The sequence below is a fragment of the Aspergillus piperis genome (genome assembly GCF_003184755.1).
Source record: "Aspergillus piperis CBS 112811 unplaced genomic scaffold BO85scaffold_3, whole genome shotgun sequence".
Classification (NCBI taxonomy): Eukaryota; Fungi; Ascomycota; class Eurotiomycetes; order Eurotiales; family Aspergillaceae; genus Aspergillus; species Aspergillus piperis.
In genome coordinates this window covers 1745009-1762388 of record NW_020291593.1, presented here as the reverse complement: position 1 = coordinate 1762388, position 17380 = coordinate 1745009, and the positions used below count along the sequence as shown (strand labels likewise).

General features: G+C 50.1%; 5 protein-coding genes across 5 annotated transcripts; 2 read left to right on the top strand and 3 right to left on the bottom strand.

Annotated features, from left to right (window-relative positions):
* Window positions 1-1203: 1203 nt before the first annotated feature.
* Window positions 1204-7796, bottom strand: BO85DRAFT_506982 (KR-domain-containing protein; the record flags this gene model as incomplete). The annotated part of the gene is made up of 8 exons (XM_025664383.1): window positions 1204-2073; window positions 2137-2320; window positions 2489-3906; window positions 3950-3967; window positions 4339-5363; window positions 6860-7204; window positions 7269-7656; window positions 7758-7796. The coding sequence occupies 8 exons, from the start codon at window positions 7794-7796 to the stop codon at window positions 1204-1206; spliced, it is 4287 nt and encodes a 1428-aa protein (XP_025519286.1).
* A 1104-nt stretch (window positions 7797-8900) lies between these two features.
* BO85DRAFT_446516 (putative polyketide synthase) lies at window positions 8901-9678 on the bottom strand. The gene is made up of 2 exons (XM_025659520.1): window positions 9660-9678; window positions 8901-9530 (listed from the first exon to the last, which is right to left on the bottom strand). Exon 2 carries the CDS (start codon window positions 9195-9197, stop codon window positions 8991-8993), a length of 207 nt encoding a protein of 68 aa, XP_025519285.1. The 5' UTR covers window positions 9198-9530; window positions 9660-9678; the 3' UTR covers window positions 8901-8990.
* A 1164-nt stretch (window positions 9679-10842) lies between these two features.
* Window positions 10843-12995, top strand: BO85DRAFT_194900 (Zn(II)2Cys6 transcription factor domain-containing protein). Its single transcript, XM_025654467.1, has 2 exons — window positions 10843-10884; window positions 11142-12995. The coding sequence occupies exon 2, from the start codon at window positions 11326-11328 to the stop codon at window positions 12634-12636; it is 1311 nt and encodes a 436-aa protein (XP_025519284.1). The 5' UTR covers window positions 10843-10884; window positions 11142-11325; the 3' UTR covers window positions 12637-12995.
* A 1265-nt stretch (window positions 12996-14260) lies between these two features.
* On the top strand, window positions 14261-15143 carry BO85DRAFT_435635 (uncharacterized protein; the record flags this gene model as incomplete). The annotated part of the gene is made up of 2 exons (XM_025658537.1): window positions 14261-14512; window positions 14568-15143. 2 exons carry the CDS (start codon window positions 14261-14263, stop codon window positions 15141-15143), a joined length of 828 nt encoding a protein of 275 aa, XP_025519283.1.
* A 239-nt stretch (window positions 15144-15382) lies between these two features.
* BO85DRAFT_435634 (cytochrome P450) lies at window positions 15383-17315 on the bottom strand (the record flags this gene model as incomplete). The annotated part of the gene is made up of 5 exons (XM_025658536.1): window positions 15383-15385; window positions 15566-15568; window positions 15749-15881; window positions 15937-16070; window positions 16116-17315. The coding sequence occupies 5 exons, from the start codon at window positions 17313-17315 to the stop codon at window positions 15383-15385; spliced, it is 1473 nt and encodes a 490-aa protein (XP_025519282.1).
* Window positions 17316-17380: the final 65 nt, after the last annotated feature.

Genomic DNA, 17380 nt, shown 5'->3' with positions numbered 1-17380 from the left:
AACCGGAAGTGGGCTCACTACCCTACGAGCAGCAGTCACGTCGAGGGACTGGCAACAGGGCCGCATACCCTCCAAGGGCAAGCAGAGACATAAGGCACAGCTGATGTACACAGTGCCACTGCGTTCCAGGCCCACCTTGCCTTGGTTCCCCGACGAGCAAAATAGCTGGATACGTGACCCGCTCCCTACTCGATCGCCTGAACCCAGTTTTGAAGACACCCGCAGGCCACTCTACCTACGCCATCACGGACACCATAGCCACGAGAAGCAAGCACACAATGAATGAAGCCATATACAACGGATTATGGGGACTGTGCTTGGCAGGTGTCAGAGGAACTGCGTGTGGACTGGGTAAGAGACCCCACGGAAATATCGCAGGATGTCCACACGACTACTCGCAGGCTCCGCCTGATCCGACGAAGCTGGGATATAGAGATAGCCCGGTGTCGCGAATTGTATTCAAGTTGTCTTGCCCACCCTCAATGCCTTGGACAGAGCATGGGATCACCCAGGAACGTAACACGTGTGGACATACACACTGGAAAAGTCGAGAAAGGAAGCTCCACACCCAATGACTGTCCCAGGGCTTCCAGATCCTATAATTAATTCATTGATATCCACACAATAACCTGCAACTGGGATCACAGTTTCAATGCCCGGATTAAACCAGGTGGCTGGTCGCTTGACCATCGGTGATATCGGCGTGAAAGCATGGAACAGACAGGAATGATCGAATTCTACGTCACTGGTTCGTCCTTGTATAAACAACATCTTGACGATAATGGCCCGAGTATCCTGCCCTGGTGCTTTGCCCATACCTCAATCTAGAGGATAGCCGGTTTCTGGTTCCGCCAATGAGCCCGCGACCGTGTGTACGTTCCATATTCATGACTACATCGGATGACTGATGTTCAAAGTCTGAACTCAAGATCCATGCTACTGAGTGATGCTGATCAGCTACTCCTACATGCCAAAGACAGGTTTCTCAAAGTTCCCTTGACGGCCGTACGCAAGACAGCGTTCATCATGACGCAATAGGTGAACTAATATCACAGGGTACCTTGTACACCACCGCAGATTACCCTAAGCCAAAGGAGTCCATGTATGAGACCGAAGTGCCGCAACCGGAGAAAACGCCATTTTCAGACTAGTAGCTACATCTCCACCCCTTCTAGGACATCCATAGAATAGCTGTAACCCACCTCATGCAGCCGCAGCCACACCCACGACCTCCTGAGCCAACACTCCTATCGGCCGATTACTCAAGATATCAAACACAGCCACATCCTTCTGCAGTGCTTCTTTAAACCAATTCCGCAATTCCATCGCAACCAATGAGTCCACTCCATACATATGCAACGGCTTCGCTGGGTCAATTTCATCAGCGTTGATAGCAAGCACATCCGAGACCCTTTCGCAGATGGCCCGACTAACCGCATCTGGACCGCCATCTGCCACAGTAGACGAAAGCGTATCATCGCTCGCAGCCATCGGGAGTTTCAGCGATGAGGGGCCCTTCTTATTCGGCCGTTGAGCAGCAACAACCTTGCTCCCGCCAAGCGTTGGGTTCATGCGTCGCTGCAATTGATTCCACAATGGCCGCGAGTAAAATCGCGAGCGAACAAGTCCACTTCGCTGCATCTCGTCTTGGCTCATGATGCCAACGACTATTTGGGCGTCGCTGGGATGAAGGATTTCACGCCTGAAGTCGCAGTAATATTCTAATATGGAAAGGAGATATTCTTCAGGGATGGGCTGTAAACCCAGTGAGCGCATGAAGGAGCCCACGCCCTGATTCTCGGCCGTGTATCCAACCCCTTCGACAATCCCGAGGTCAATTGAAACAGCCTTCTGTCTCATCGCGACTTTAGATCGGGCCAGTGCATCTTGGTAGGCGCAGCCAAAGGCGTAGTTAGATTGGCCGCTGGCGCCGATTATACCACACACGGACGATAGGAAGATGAAAAAGTCAAGCTGGTTTGGCAGGTGACGATCGAGATTATACGAGCCCTGGACCTTTGAGCGTAGTGCTTCGTTCCACTGATCGAGGGTCATATTCGCGAACATGGCAGACTGCAATAACAGACATGTTAGTTTGTGATTCTTGCGTGGGGCTTTTATGATGTGATTGATTACCTTGAGAACCATAGATGCCTGAATGCATCCTTTGATGGGAGGCATCCGCCGCTGTACTTCCTGAATAACTGCACCGACTGCCCTTTCATCACTTATATCGCACTTGGGCGCGAAAGTTGTCACGCTCATGGTCGCGCATTTGTTAAGGAAGGTATCTGCTCCAGGGCTTTCTGTACCTTGCCGACTAAGGAGAACGAGATATCGGGCCCCATTGGAGATCATCCATTTGGATATGCTTCTCCCAAGACCACCCAAGCCCCCGGCAATGAGGTATGTCGATCTCGAGTCGAATAGTTGCGGCTTGGAGGCTGGGAGGCTGTTCAAGTCAAAGGAGACACGCGTCTTGGCTGACCGAGATTGCTCGACAGCCTTCACACCACTGGAATTTTCAAGCTCAGAGGGGGTGAATATTCTGACAGGCTGCACAGGAACCACTGAATTATGCTCTATCAGACGCATGACCTCAGGCAAGATAGTTGCAATCTTATGTGTGTCCTGAAGAAGCGTCGCAATATCCAGCCGGGCGAACATGAAGCTTTGTTTCAACAGTCGAGGCCGAGGAGGCATAGCTCCGGAGGAAGTACGTGCATTCTTGTCGACCACCTCAATAACTCGGGCATATTCTTTCAAGCAGTTCCACACTGTTTGATCTGATTCCTTCGCAATCAATGGAGTGAACATGACATCCGCGCCTCGACCGTGGGTTAGGCGTTTGATTCCTGTAGTCAGCATATGTCCTTGTTGTGGAAATCTGTGCGAAGCGGGAATGGAGTACATATCCGCTATAGCTTCCTCGTCCTTAGTATTGAAAGCCACAAAAACCTCTGCACCCAGGAACTGAGCGAGTTGAATTGCGGCCTGACTGAGTGAACTGGCCCCGTCATGGATGATAATCGAATCCCCTGCCTGTAGCCGCGCGCAATTGTGCAGCGAGTCGTATGCTATCAGAAAATCAAGTGGCAGAACGATCTCTCCCCTTTTGTATGATTCGTCGGGTGTCTTATGAGCGAGATCAACCGGGCACTGAATCCGATCTTTGATTGATGTCGTGCCAGAATGCGGTACGATAGCAGCAACGGGATCGCCGACCTGAAAGGTGCCTTGCACGTCTGACCCGATCTGGGTGATGGTGCCATTTATCTCCTGGCCCAAAGAAGGTTGGCCAGTGGTAATGTTTGGTGTAATCGTAGCTGCGCGTATCTGGATTTCGATCTCATTGTTCGCAAGACTGCGCACATCGTTATCCATATGGGCCTTGGATTGCTGCATGCTCCAGATCTCCTTGGCTATTGTTTCTGCCGGCAAGACACGACTCAAACACAGGCGGCCATCAATCTCAAAGATCTCCTCGCCATTTACGCTCAATAAGGAGGTATCAGAACAGAAATAGTGTTGCAATACTGCCCGGATATGCTGTGCTGCGCGGGAAGTAGTTTCGATATCTTCCAGTCCTAGGGTCACAATATTGAGGTCCTCGATCTCTGACATAAGGGAGCGTGCAAGGCCAAGCACAGCGTCTTGCTCCAACAAATCTGGCTTTGGGCTATTGTGTCTCCGTGTCACCCAAAGCAGCTTATTGGCCATTGCCACAGTAGTCTTTAAATTCTGGTACCCTTTCTCGTCAAGCTCGTGGAAGACGAAATCGTCAATGGTCTGCAACAAGACCACGGTAGCTCCACTAGGAACCTCGTGTAATTCAGAAGGCTCATGGATGCTGACAGACAGGTCCAATTCTTTAATAAAGTCGCATATTGAGGTGGCTAAGGACTGCTGCAAACCTGAGCTCTCTTTTCTCAGAATGAGAATGTCTGACGATGTTGGCATCATGTCGCTGTTAGATCGAACAAGAGGGCGCGCAGTTGAGATTACCGCACTACTCAGTGAGTTTTCCTTGTCTGGGCCATCTAGAAGGAATTCCGCTCCGGTGAAATGGTTATCCTGGAGCAGCTTATTCCACCGGTCCACAGGGACCAGTGGTCCCCACTCGCGATACGACTCGGTTGATAGCCACCATCCCGGCAAGCAGCCGAAGATGAAAGAGGTCCTTAGTAGGTTAGGGCTAGTACCCTCAACGAGTATAAGCTTCCCTCCGGGCTTCAAAAGCTGTCTGGTGTTCCCCAGAGTCAAGGCTAAGTCCTTGGTGGCATGTAAAACCTAGGCTGGTCAGCTCCGGATCCACCGTTGTGCAGAATGCGAACTTACATTGCTGGCAATGACGAGATCAAAGGCCTCTTTCTCAAAGCCTTGATCTACAGGCATCTTCTCAATATCGAGGGTCTTCATCATGATCCTTTGCCCTCTGCCAAATTTCTCTCTGGCGTCCTTGAAGAAGGCGGGAGAGATGTCTGTGAACACATACTGTGCAAAACGCTCCGCAGCACTGCCATCATGGCCGCCAATAATATCCAGGATATACTGTGTCATACCACCTGTACCTGCCCCAATTTCCAGAACCCGCATGTTAGGATTGGCATGCGCCATGCAGTCAACATACTGCTGGACTCCTTTCACGACGTCAGGAGGAGAGTTTTCCTGACGATAGTAGTCTGCCAACGTTTCGTCGGCAAAGAGAATCTGCAGCGCATCAACCTCACCCTGGATAATGGGCAGTATTTGCCGACACAACTTGACAATAAGCCTGCCTTCGGGTCCGAATGACGATACTCTCTGCCACAGCTGTTCCTGGAACCCACTACCTGCTGGTTGTGTAGAGATCCAATTTTTCCAATCAACGGACGCTCTTATAAGCCCGGCCTGATGTCGCATCCAAGCCAAGTACTTCTGTAGATGTTTAGGGCTCTGGGAATGAACTGACACGCCACCATCGACTGCGCACAAAACTTCAGACATGGCAAGAAAGCAGGAATATTCAGTGAGCCTGATCCTTTCGGACTCACTTTGGGATAGCTGCAATGGCTGGGTGGCAAACAACCCAGTTTGGGGGCCAAGAAGATTGACATCGGGCTTCCAGTCGACACGGTACATGGAGACGGTGCTTTCCTTAGTCTCATTTACAGCCGGGTTAGCAGTCTTTTCAATGGATGTGAGTGTTAGATCGCCTATGAGAAGAGGTCTCTCGTTCTCAGCCCCAACTGAGATGTAGTCCACATCATAGCGTCGCGCACTGCTCCGAACAGATTTTGCGGACACAGCAACCATTTGCCGTGTTATATCTGCCGATATCCACAGATGATTGACCGCTGTCGGTACGATGGTGGGGATTTCAACTTACCCTCCACGCGTGATTCCAAGGAAGGCCACCTGAATGATACAATCGAGTGCTGCAGGGTGGATGAAGCAGGGCGATTGGTCGTTCTCTTCGATGATGTCGGTCCACCTTTGCAAATCAATCGTCCCGACACCTTCATTCTCAGCACCGTGCACGATGTCGCGATCCATTTGAAAAATTGGACCATAGCTAAGCCCGGAGTCACGCAAGCGTGCATAGAATTTCTGGTGTTCAGCCGGTGAGAGGCTTGCACTCAGTCGCTTCACATATTCGTTCGCCACACTGCGATCGAGGTCAAAGTCGTAAAGGCTAGTATGGTGTTCAACCGTAATATAGCCTTGGCAACATTGAGCCCATTCCCCGTGGTCGTGCATGTGAAGCCGGAAGTCATAGCAAGGGGCAAGGTCCATGCTCAGCTGCTCAACCTTTCGCAGGCGGAACTGAACCTCAACTCCCAGCCTTGAGTCTGGGACCACAACACTCCTGCTAAATACCACATCTCTGAACTGATAGCCCTTTGGCTGGTGATGGGGGACATGCACAACCTGTCGTGTAGCTTCAATAGCCATAGCAAGCATTCCAGCTGCAGGATAGACGCAGGCACCAGAAACCTGTGCCGGTTGGTTAAAAGGATGAATACCTTAATGCAATACATATGAATTTAACTCACCTGGTGGTCTCTGATCCATGATTGTTCTTGCAGTATGATTCTGTAATTCCATTGTGGTTCCAGGGGGTTCCAATCTGATGCTGAATTGCCCAGAAAATCATGGTGGGGGTATTTCCTAAACCGATAGTCCTTGCTGATGCGACTTTCCATCCAGTATCTCTTGGAATGATCAAATGGATATGATGGAAGATCGATGAGTACCCGCTTGCTATTCGAGTGTTGATTATTCGCTGCATCCAAATCGACTGGAAGGCCAAGACTATACAGTCTTCCTGCTACCGTCAATGCGGTGGATACTGCTGATTGCTGGCGAGATAACATATGACTGTACGATCTTTCCACGCTCCAGTCCTTGGCTTCTAGGACCAGGGTCTCCTTGATTGCTGATTTGAGTGTAGAATGTGGTCCGACTTCAATAAAATGGGTATTAGCAATTCCAACCTTAGATTCGAGTAGCGATGCTAGCTTCTGCATGGCTTGCGTAAATCGTACTGGGCAGACAAGATTGTCAACCCAATAGTCTGGCTTCGAAACTTCAGACGCGTCAGAGTCTGGCGCAAATAAATCATCGCGAACACTGGAAAACATGTAGCAACTGGGTGCTAGATTCGCCCTCCTTCCGGGTTTGCTCGAGTGTGAGTTCTTGATGAGAGCCTGGTATAGGCTTGCTGCAGATTCCATATGCTTTGCATTGTGGTACGCGATGCTAACGTTTAATTTCTTGCTCATAATCCCATCTGTTTCCAACGTGAGTGCCAGTCTTTCGATTTAATCCGTATCCCCGGATAAGGTCAAATTCTGAGGGCTGTTGTAGCACGCGATACCAATGTTGCATGTTTCGGGGTTCTGACTATTTGCAAGGTTTGCAAGCAGCTCTGAGCATTTATCCGATGAGAGCCGTGTCGCCAGCATGCTGCCATCTGGAGAACCCATTCGCGATGTTGCTGAGACAGCTAAGCCTCGGAAGAAGGCTAGCTCAAGAGCGTGGCTTTTAGTGATAATCCCTGAACAGTATGCAGCGGCAACCTCTCCGGACGAATGTCCAACCACAGCAATTGGATGGACTTTCCAGTCCGCTAGAAGTTCGACGAGGGCAACCTGTAGTGTGCAAATCGGCTGGCAGAACTCTGGTTGATCCAGTTCGGTGCCCTTATCACTGTACAATGTTTCTGGTCATAGTGAATATTAGAATTGTTCTGTCAAATGACTAGAATGATGCATTGCTTTACCCACCAATAACTGAAAATTGGCACCCAACATTGCGGAGGAGTGTGTCTGACTCCTCTAGACTGCGCCTGAAAACGTCGTAGTCGAGGAGCTCCTTCCCCATGCCCATCCAATGAGCTCCCTGTCCGGTAAAAACAAAGCATACCTGAAGCTTTGAGTTGACCTGCACGGCCGGGGAAACGCTTAGGTTGCCGAGCCCCTGACTAGAATTGCTGACACAGAAACATCTCCAGGGAAATTGAGAGCGACGCCGCGATAAGGTGAATGCAAGGTTCTCCAGGTATTCTGGCGATCTGCTTTCAGTGTGTTCTGAAAGAAAATCCTTATAATCGTGAGCAACCCGTGAGGCAGTCTTCTCATCGGCTGCTGACCAGACCAGGAGCTTTGTCGCTTCCTGGGATGGGAAAGTATTGCCATTTATGTGCAGATGCCCCGGTCCTATATTCCGGACAACGGACTGAGCACCATCAATAACTGCATGGGCATTGGTCCCACCAAATCCAAAAGAGTTAACCGAAGCACGCCTAACCTCATCTTCGGGCCACGGGATTGAGGTTGTAGGAAAGTGCAACCCCCATTCTTCCTTGATCGCCGGGTTCCGTCTCTCATGCCAAATATTAGGGGGAATGACACCACGCTCTATCACCAAGATAGCCTTTATCACCGCTGCTAGTCCGCTCGCACCCTCAAGGTGGCCAACGTTAGATTTCAATGCACCCACATACAGGGGTCGCCCGTCATGTTGTCCTGAACGAAACACCGTCGCAATGGCTTCTGCCTCAATGGGGTCCCCCACTTGAGTGCCGGTCCCGTGCGCCTCAAAATAACGAGTTTGATCGAGCGGGAGACCAAAGCGAGCATAAGTACCTCGGATTAAATCAATCTGAGCGCTGGGGCTTGGTTGTGAGATTCCGGGAGTACGACCATCCGAGTTCACTCCGGTTCCTCGAATAATGGCCCGGATGGGGTCCTGGTTACTTTGAGCGGCAGAGAGGGGCTTGATTACTAGACATGCAATGCCTTCCCCACGAGCGTAACCATTTGCTCGTTCATCGAATGCGTAGCATATACCATCCGGTGAGAGGAAGTTGAGGTTGGATAATCCGGCCGTGTTCTCTGGGGTGAAAAGGAGATTGCTGCCGCAGACAAGACCCTAGGGAGAAAGCCGATAAGACAGATGCTCGGATCTGATTAACAATCATGAAACCTACCATGCTCGTCTCTCCAGTGCGGAGGCTCTCACACGCCAAATGTAGGGCAACCAGACTACTGGAACAAGCTGTGTTGATTGCGACACTGGGGCCCTTGAGGTTGTAAAACCAGCTGATCCTATTGGCCAGGATAGCACTAGCCTTTCCTGTGGCATGGTAGGTGCTCGGCATGTCCAAATCCTTATGCAGCATCGTTTCGAAATCGTTCATGAAGCTGCCTACGAATGCTGATGTGTTTGATCCATTTACTTCATCGATGCTAAGACCCGCTGTTACTTGTTGTCAGCAGCCTGCCTAAGCAGGGGAGCATACGAGTGCGTACCATTCTCCAGCGCATGATATGCCACTTCGAGGAGCCATCGCTGCTGCGGATCCATGCATTCTGCTTCATGGGGAGATATGGAGAAAAAGGGAGCATCGAAACGGTCCAAGGATTCGGCAATGTAATGCCCATGTCTGGTTTTTATCTGTACCTATCATTATTCCCTGCCCAACTCTCATACTACACATTCATCTTTTAACATACTGTGCCCACTCTTTGCCTGTCACCAGTAGCCGTTGCCTTATAGAAAGCCTCGGCATTGAACCGATCAGCAGGGGTTTCTGTACGCGCCGAACGGCCTTGGATGAGAAGGTCCCAAAAGCCTTCTGGCGTCGATGCTTGTTGAGGGAGCTTAAGGCCAAATCCGATGACGGCGATCGGCTCGAAGTTGGAGGTCTGCATTGGGTGTCCCTTCGAATTTCCACCTCAATGCCTGATGAGTATTGTCAAGGAGGAACAAGCGCGATGAAAATAGATCACAGAGGAATTCGATCAATTCAGCTCAAGTATTATCGGATGGCCCATTTGGCAGGAATGATTAGGGAGTAGGCCGGGTGTGATTGCCCACGTTTCCTGACCGGCAATCGATGCTCGGCCGGCGAGTTTGAGGCGGCTACAGTAAAACCCCCGAAACTGGAAACATTATAGGAGATGCCGGCAATCACATCCTAAGCACCTTCGCTTTGAGCGCATAATTTGCCTCCCTATTTCTATATCTATATGGTGTTGACAACACTGCGTTCATTAGTCAGTGAATGTCCTGATGCCGTAGCGCCTTGCTCCTCGAGAGTAACAAGCCTTGACCGACAGAGCTGGTAAGGCATAAAAGGCCAGACAGACAAGAGGAAGATCGGTGAGGGATACGTTTTGTATGCCTGGAAATCTAGTAAGGAGTGGATTAGTCGGGTTCTCAGATGATCGGATCGATGCTCGAGGGTATCGCTGATACTCCCCGAGGTACAGCTTACATAGTGGTAAACTTCACACTAAGAGAATGACACATACCCCTCACAGCTACTATCTCTAGGCTGTGTGTGCTGTCTCCATTCCGTTCCAATGCTAACATTGACAACATGCGGGCTATGAGAGCCTGAGGCGCCATGCCCAAGCAATCTAACTGCTGGCTGCAAGGGAGCAGCCAGCCAATCTCGGGGATTCTCATTCCACACAAACCTGTATTTTGGGCAGCACTCAAATGAAATCTTCGTCTGAGATGCCATGGTCTGATTCTGAGTTTCTGATTAGGGATCAAAACACATCAAGTTGGTTGTAGATGTACTGACAGTTGGGGAAGTCCAGGAAGAAGACAAAGAAAGGGCTTGTAAATCCGCAGAAGTCAGGTGATGTGGGCCAGCATCAGCACTTGCATAATGCTTTGTTCAATTGCCAGTGAGCAACTGCAGCGCACACGGCACAAATTTCCTTGGGATGTGATGGTTTACTTTCGCGATTACCGAGCAGACAATCTGCTGTGTCACTACTCTGACAAACGACGCCTTGCCTTACCTCAATTAGTACCCCAATTATGGAAGGCCGCGAAGACATGACTCGTCACTTCCATCGTCCTTCTTCTTTCTTCCTTCTTGCCTTCCTTTCCCCCTCTCACCAAGACTAAGATAACAAAGGTAGCTATAGCATTGAGTGACGATAAGGTTACATATCGAGACATGAAAGGATTCTTTCTGGAATGGTTGACCACTCTTTGATTTATCTGTATACGACATACCGTCCTTCATTCCGTGGCTCAGCTGAGCAGCAAGGGAAGAGAGACAGCTTAGCCTGACCAGTTGGAGTTGAGCTGCCTGCAGCCCAACGTGCATAACATAGTATTAAGCTACGTCTCTAACAAGGGTAGGGAGATATCCAGTAGTTTGGCGCTTACAATCAGCCGGAGACTCGAGACAATTCGTGCGGATTCTGATGGTGACTGCTTCGCACCCCCTCCATTCCCCAATCTTCCATGTTCTTATTAGGCTGACGGGTTTGCTGTAGGTAGCTTTGACCTCAGCCACTTTCGAAGCTTTGGTAGTCAATTACTCGTATGGATCCGTCAAATCTTTTCTCTTGTTATTGCCAGCTCGTGTAATAGGTTAGTGTGTCCATATCTTAGCCAGGTTTACATACACCCATAAGCAAATGCACGTTGTACTATGTGGTCTCTTCTTCTGTTATACTTCCATTCGGCCATGTCTTTCCCAGGGGAGTTTGCTATGCGACTGGACAACCACGAAGCTACAGCATAATACAATTCCTGTCTATCTTGCCATCTCTATAGACCGATTCTTGCTCTTTGGCCTCAAAACAATATTCCAAATCTTGCTAACCTGTTTCATTTTCAAACTATAGAGATCTGCCCGCCCCCACCATCACCTTCTCCACCACGACCCATACACAATCCAACTGTGGACTATATATCTCACACGACGCTTAACATATTTTTCCTCCTTTCTGAAAAGACGTGAACCGAACTTAAATGTTCAAATCGCCCGACCGCCCGACATAGTTTGCGATTCATTCCACTTTTCCCAGCATGAGTGCTGTGAAACGGGCTGCATGCGACCGGTGCCATGGCCAGAAAATGCGGTGCATTCGGGAGCCCACCAAATCATCGTGTCACCGGTGCCTGGCAGCTGGCGCGCTGTGTGTATACAGTATGGCTCGAAAGGCAGGAAGACCACCAACACGACAGCAGAGCATGAAGGATACGTCGGGCGGCTGGAGACCCGCAAGCAGTAACCGGGGCGAACAACGAAATCCGCAACAACAGAGAAGACGACGGCAGCAACAACAGAAACAACAGCGGCCATATTCAGCGTCCCTTGAGGGATCTAGAGGCCCTCAGGAGAATGATAGCATCTTGGAAGGCACAAATGACGCCCAGCCAAGCTTCGAGGCCATGCTTCTCGATGCGGTTACAGACGATTCAGAGACCCTGGTACCGCTGTTCAGTAATTCAATGCCCACAATACCCGGGCTTGGGATTTGGGATGATGGGGATACGTCCAGGCCGTATGATGAAGGCGCCTCCCATCCGCTGTCAACGGATAGCAATCACCAACAAGTAGATTTCATGATGGATCAAGCAGTTGTTAGTGACAGCCCTTTGTTGGTTACGGAATGCAGCCAGCCAGGCACAGGCACCAAACCCATAGAATACGAGTTCATTGTTCCTCCTATTGCAGGAAATGTCATCCAGCAGCTCTGCGCACTCAGCGTAAAGCTTGCGAGCCACATGAAATCACTCTCCTCAATAGACTCGGACACGGCAAATAACCCCATGCCACGGCTGGAACGGCTAGCAGCCAATGTGATTGAGAGCTCCGTTGAATTCCATCGCATTCTGAGTGAAGCCCGGTCGATGCTAGAGGCGCTCGATGGTCTGGACCCCCTCTTGTCAGACACGGCCATGATCTTGCAGGTCCTCTCAGCATACATTCGTTTAACGCAGCTTTATTACGCCCTTTACCAAGACATGAACTCCGTCCTGATGAAGCTTAGCGACTGCCCATCACATGAATCCCTACCTTCCGATATTTTCGTTCCCTTTCCTATGCTGCACATTGGCGGCGTTTCGCTGTCATCTTATCACCGCTTCCAGCTCAAGTTCGTCCTGCAGATCTGTGTTCATCATCTTGGAGAGACAGAGACTCTTCTTGGCCTCCCAGCCGACCTTTGTGTGAGTGAGCGGATGGTTCAGGAGGAGGGGATCTTGCACCAGAGTACCGGTGAAATGGCCTTCCTCGTACGAACCATAATGCGCCAAGCGGAAAAGACCGTCAAGGGCATTCGCGGCGTGCTGGCAGAATTGTCAGAGCGAACAAAGGGAGCAATTGAAGTATAGATGGTGCCCGAAGATAGAGCACAATTATACACGTACATATTGAGTTATGGATGTTATTTGAGGTACATGATATGTGGGGTATAGCCTATCCTTGAATACTAGCGCGGTGGCGGCCTTCCCCTCGCTAGCTCATTCCACTGACCACTCTTCCTTGTTTACTTGATGAGGGCAGTGCAGCCACCAATCCAGATCGACAAATGTTAATTGTGCCATGCTTATACCACAAGCCAGTTTCTTCGGCATGAAGGAAATTCACCGGTCGCCACGGCGGATATGTCTCTGAGACAGACTTAACAAGCCGAACAACGCCTGCTCCTGACCACCGTGCTCACGCGAATGACAGTAGGACAGAGCTACTAGTCTAGCAACGTAAAGCCCCCTATTGTGGCTTCGATTGTCTACTATCTCAACGTAAAAAAACTCTCGGACTGCTGGCCTTTCAAACCTACGAAGTCAATGGAGGTGTACAGGCTGCGACAGCAGGGGACAACCAGTCAGTATTTGTTATATATCTCATTCAGTTCTGGCTGATGTAGAAATAGCCCAGTTCCAATTGAGCACGCTTGTATCTGGGCAAATTTATCTGAGCTATAGGGGATACCTTACCCGTTACTGTTGGAAGACATGTTTACCTATATAAACGCAACGCTAGCAGCGAGGTGCACCCGGGGCTCGTATGTTCTGAAGGACTCCTCCGGGCTCCAACGCCTCATGCATTCATTTCAGAGAAAAAAGATGGTTTACTATGCCGGGTGATAAGCTATATAGTTGTACCCACAGAAACAGAGACCTATTCTTTTCTTTTCTCTCTGATTTGATTCTATTTTCATTTTATCGTTTAATTTCCTCTCCGTCAAAGTCGACGGAGTAACTTTCTTCTCCAGCTACAATGGAAAGACAAGATACCCTAGGTCATCCCGTAATCCAGGATCTTCTTCCTTACCTGTGCCAAGTCGGACGCGATTATTATCCGGGGAATTTGCCCGGCGAGTATCACAGACAGACATCATTTCTCCGGTAGGCAAACCCGGTGGGTTTTAGTGCTATATGAACATTACCAGATATTCCACCGGCATGGCGATTAGGTGCTAAATTGATATGCCCCCTGCAGTATCTCGGCGAGCTTGTCTACTAGGGAGAAAAATCATGATAAACCTGAAGATGCAATACAAACAATCTGTGATGGTACGTACTACTTCATGTTAAGACAGGCATTCGTGAACGGAAGGGAAATAGTAGATAGGACCTACATTGGCCTGTACAGTTACCACTCCCTAAAGCAGCCTTTGGATTCACGCTGTATGCTAATATGTCCAGTCAAGTATCTAAGCCATTGTAGCTATGTGCATTTAGAGTGATACATCTGGATCCATCCTATGCCAAAGGTCTTGTTTAATGAACATACGGAGCAAGCGGGAACAGGCTAGACACGGGCTAATGGTATACTAAGCTATACTATGCTTTTAATTGTGTGGCATCCAGGCACGATGTAACGTTGTATGCTTATTAGATAACCAATGTCAGGTAAAAAGGTGAGGCTGAAGTCATAATTATATATACAGAACCTAGTACTGCTGTTCAACCACAGTCAGAACTTCATTCTATCCATTGTTTCCCGCGCACGATGCCTAGCTCCGACTCCGCCTACACGCCCTCCTCTTCCTCCCCAGCCAGCTTTCATCTGGCAGACGGGCTAGGCTCTGCTCTTCAACAGAATCACCGGTCGGTCATCCGCCTTAACCTGCAGCATTTCTTATGGCGCCAAGTCTTCGGCTACAGCATCCATCCTTCTATCCCCACCACGCCAACGTCGCTTCAAGAATGTGACCGATGTAGCCTGTGGCACGGCCCTCTGGCTGATCGATGTGGCCCAAAAGTTTCCCCATTACCACAATATCCAGCTGGACGGGCTGGATATCGATCTCACCTAGGTACCACATTCAGGGTGGCTGCCGTCCAACATCCATCTGGACCGCTGGGACTTGTTCACTCCGGTACCCCAGCAGTTACAGGAGCAGTATGATCTCGTGCACGTCCGGCTGTTAGTGCTGATTTTATCCGGGCTGGATCCAATACCGGTTATCCAACGGTTCTTCCAGCTAGTCAAGCCCGGAGGGTATCTGCAGTGGGATGAGCTGGATTGCGCCAATCTGTGCATCAAAAAGGTGGATCCGTCCATTGCTGCACCGGCCTTGGAGGAGATTCGAGTGGTCTCGCATGCCGATGGTCGCCATGATTGGGCTTTGGAACTGCCGCGGCTGTTGGCTGAAGTTGGTTTCCAGAAGGTGACCATCGATCACTACGATGAACCCCCGGAGATGGTTCGGGCTTTCAACGATCTGCATTTGTTGACCATGGAGGAATTTGCAACCAGACTGGCAGGCCAGACCCAGCACAAGGCTGCGATGAGATTCACTCAGCTCATCCAGGCTGGCTATCAGGAGTCAGTGAATGGGGTCGCCCTTTCATTTCCGCGGGTGGTGGTCGTGGCTAAGCAAAAGGACTAATATCAGAACAGAGATGGAGAATGACCAAGGCCCATGTAATGGGTCATATATCTTGCTTCCATCAAGGCTAAATATTATTAGTTATTGAGTGAATATAACTAGTAGCGCATGGTGTAGCTTGAATCATGTGGATGATTGGGAAGTCCGGGTCTAGGAGAGGTATTACATAGGATATCACAAGAATCTCTAGTACCTTGTAGTAAATGTCTGCACTGGATAACATTCTGCAGCATAGGCTGTTACTATAGCTATGTATAGTTAGTGGAGAATTCACAGTAGACAGCAAAACCACCTGACCTCTTCACCTTCCTGGTCTTCTCTCCATCCATCCTTCCTCATGTTTCTGGATCGAAACAGACCTCAACCCATCTCCTTTTCATCACCAAGACGGTTATCCTCTGCCTTCTGTGGGCAGTACATACATGCTGTTGTTTAGAATAGGAAAACAGTGAGGTTTTAGTATGATATCCCGAAGATTGATCCAGTTTTCATTCGCCCTGCTAACTGAGGATAACGGCTTCAACCGTACCCCCCGCCCTCCAACGCCAAAATTTCGAAGAATTTATCCATCGATCTGCTCATCCTAACCGATCAACGAGACTTACCAGGAGCGGCTTTTGCTCGAACACTGTGAAGGCCCTCTGATCCAACCAATTCTCCGCTTGTGGGTCTGCTAGCACCATATCAAAATTCCACAACAATCTAGCAAGTGTCACACGAGCCTCGGCAAGGAAGAATCTAGAGCAATACAACTTCAGTTAATGCAATTAGCAGCACAAAGAGGGTTACTCACTTTTCACCGATACAATGACGTGGACCCGCCGCAAAGGGCAGGTAGACCTCTTTGACATCCTTATCAAAACGAGAGTTATACCGGACATCGTCGCGAGGGAGGAAGCGTTCCGGATGGAAGGCAAATGGCTCGACCTAGTTATCTGGGCTGGTGAAAATGGCATGCAGATTGATTCCGACAGTGGCATTTCCCCGAATGAAGTGGCCATCGATGCGACGACCTTCAGGGGGTACGACGCGAGCAAGAGTAATGGGTGTTGGATGGTGGAGACGCATCGTCTCATTGATGACCGCCTCCAGATAGGCCATGCCTTGAGTAGACTGCACGGTGATCTGGCCATCACAAGTGAATGTATCACGCACTTCCTTCACAGCATGCTGCAATGCGTCCGCGTGTCGGAGAAGGAAATACGTGCAGCTAGTTAAAGTTACTGTTGTTATGAGGCCATTCGCCATTACTGTTGACAGAGTGTGGGACATGACCTCCTTCCTTGTTATCATGTTCTTATTTCCGGACTTGCTATCTTTTGAAGGAACTTCCTGATCGGTCACTTTGCTCATGATTGGGGCTATGAGATCTGCTTTCTGTCCTGGCTGATTGCCTCGAGCCACTCGGGCTTCGATCTTGCTACCAAACACAGCCCAGTTCTTTGCACGCTGACTTTGGCTTAGGGATAGTACGACAATATTCGTGAGTCGATTTAGCGGGTAGAGCCAGTAAAGACACGAGAGCATGGTGCCGAAGCGTGAGTGAAGGGAGAGGCGCGCAATCCAGTCATGCTCGTTGCGATCTGCCAAGGCGTGCATGGGCTCGCTGTAACCGAGGTCGGTGATGGTATCGAGGGTCGCATATCCGAAGAACTTTTGCAAGTCGATTACTGGATTACCTTGCTCGAGCTCACGGCGGAGTCGAGCGATAAACTCGGTAACGTGGTGTTCGATGCCCGGTGCCAGGTCTCTCAGTGCCTTGTCTGAGAAGCCGGCAACGAGAGCGCCGCGTAGACGTCGATGGTCATCACCAAGCGCAGTGAAGAGTGAGTGGGCTCCGTTGATCGGCGGTGTCAAAGTGGCGCCATCCTTGGGCATTGTCGGTCGCGAAGTGTATATATCCGACCATGCCGGCGCGGAGCAGAAAGACAGCTCGCCCGGGGCGATGCGGACAATAGGGCCATATTGTTGATGTAGCGACTCAAGCTGGCGCCACATGCGTCCCCTGGACGTGTGGTAGATCCGTGGCAGGCGGGATATCGCCCACAGTCGAGGACCCGGGAATCGTGCCAGAGGGTCCAGCCACAGCCGGTATGCCACTATTCCCATCATCGCTGCGGCCACCCCCACAACCAGCGGGGCCCAGCCTGGAGAGGTGAGGACGAGATCCATGTTCAAGAGTAAAGGAAGTTGGATCTGTTTCAATAGATGCAGTTATTCTCACTCGTCCCTTTTCT

Coding starts and splice junctions, on each gene's coding strand:
- BO85DRAFT_446516 (XM_025659520.1), bottom strand. CDS start 9,197: ATGCAGACCTCCAACTTCGAGCCGATCGCCGTCATCGGATTTGGCCTT.
- BO85DRAFT_194900 (XM_025654467.1), top strand. CDS start 11,326: ATGAGTGCTGTGAAACGGGCTGCATGCGACCGGTGCCATGGCCAGAAA.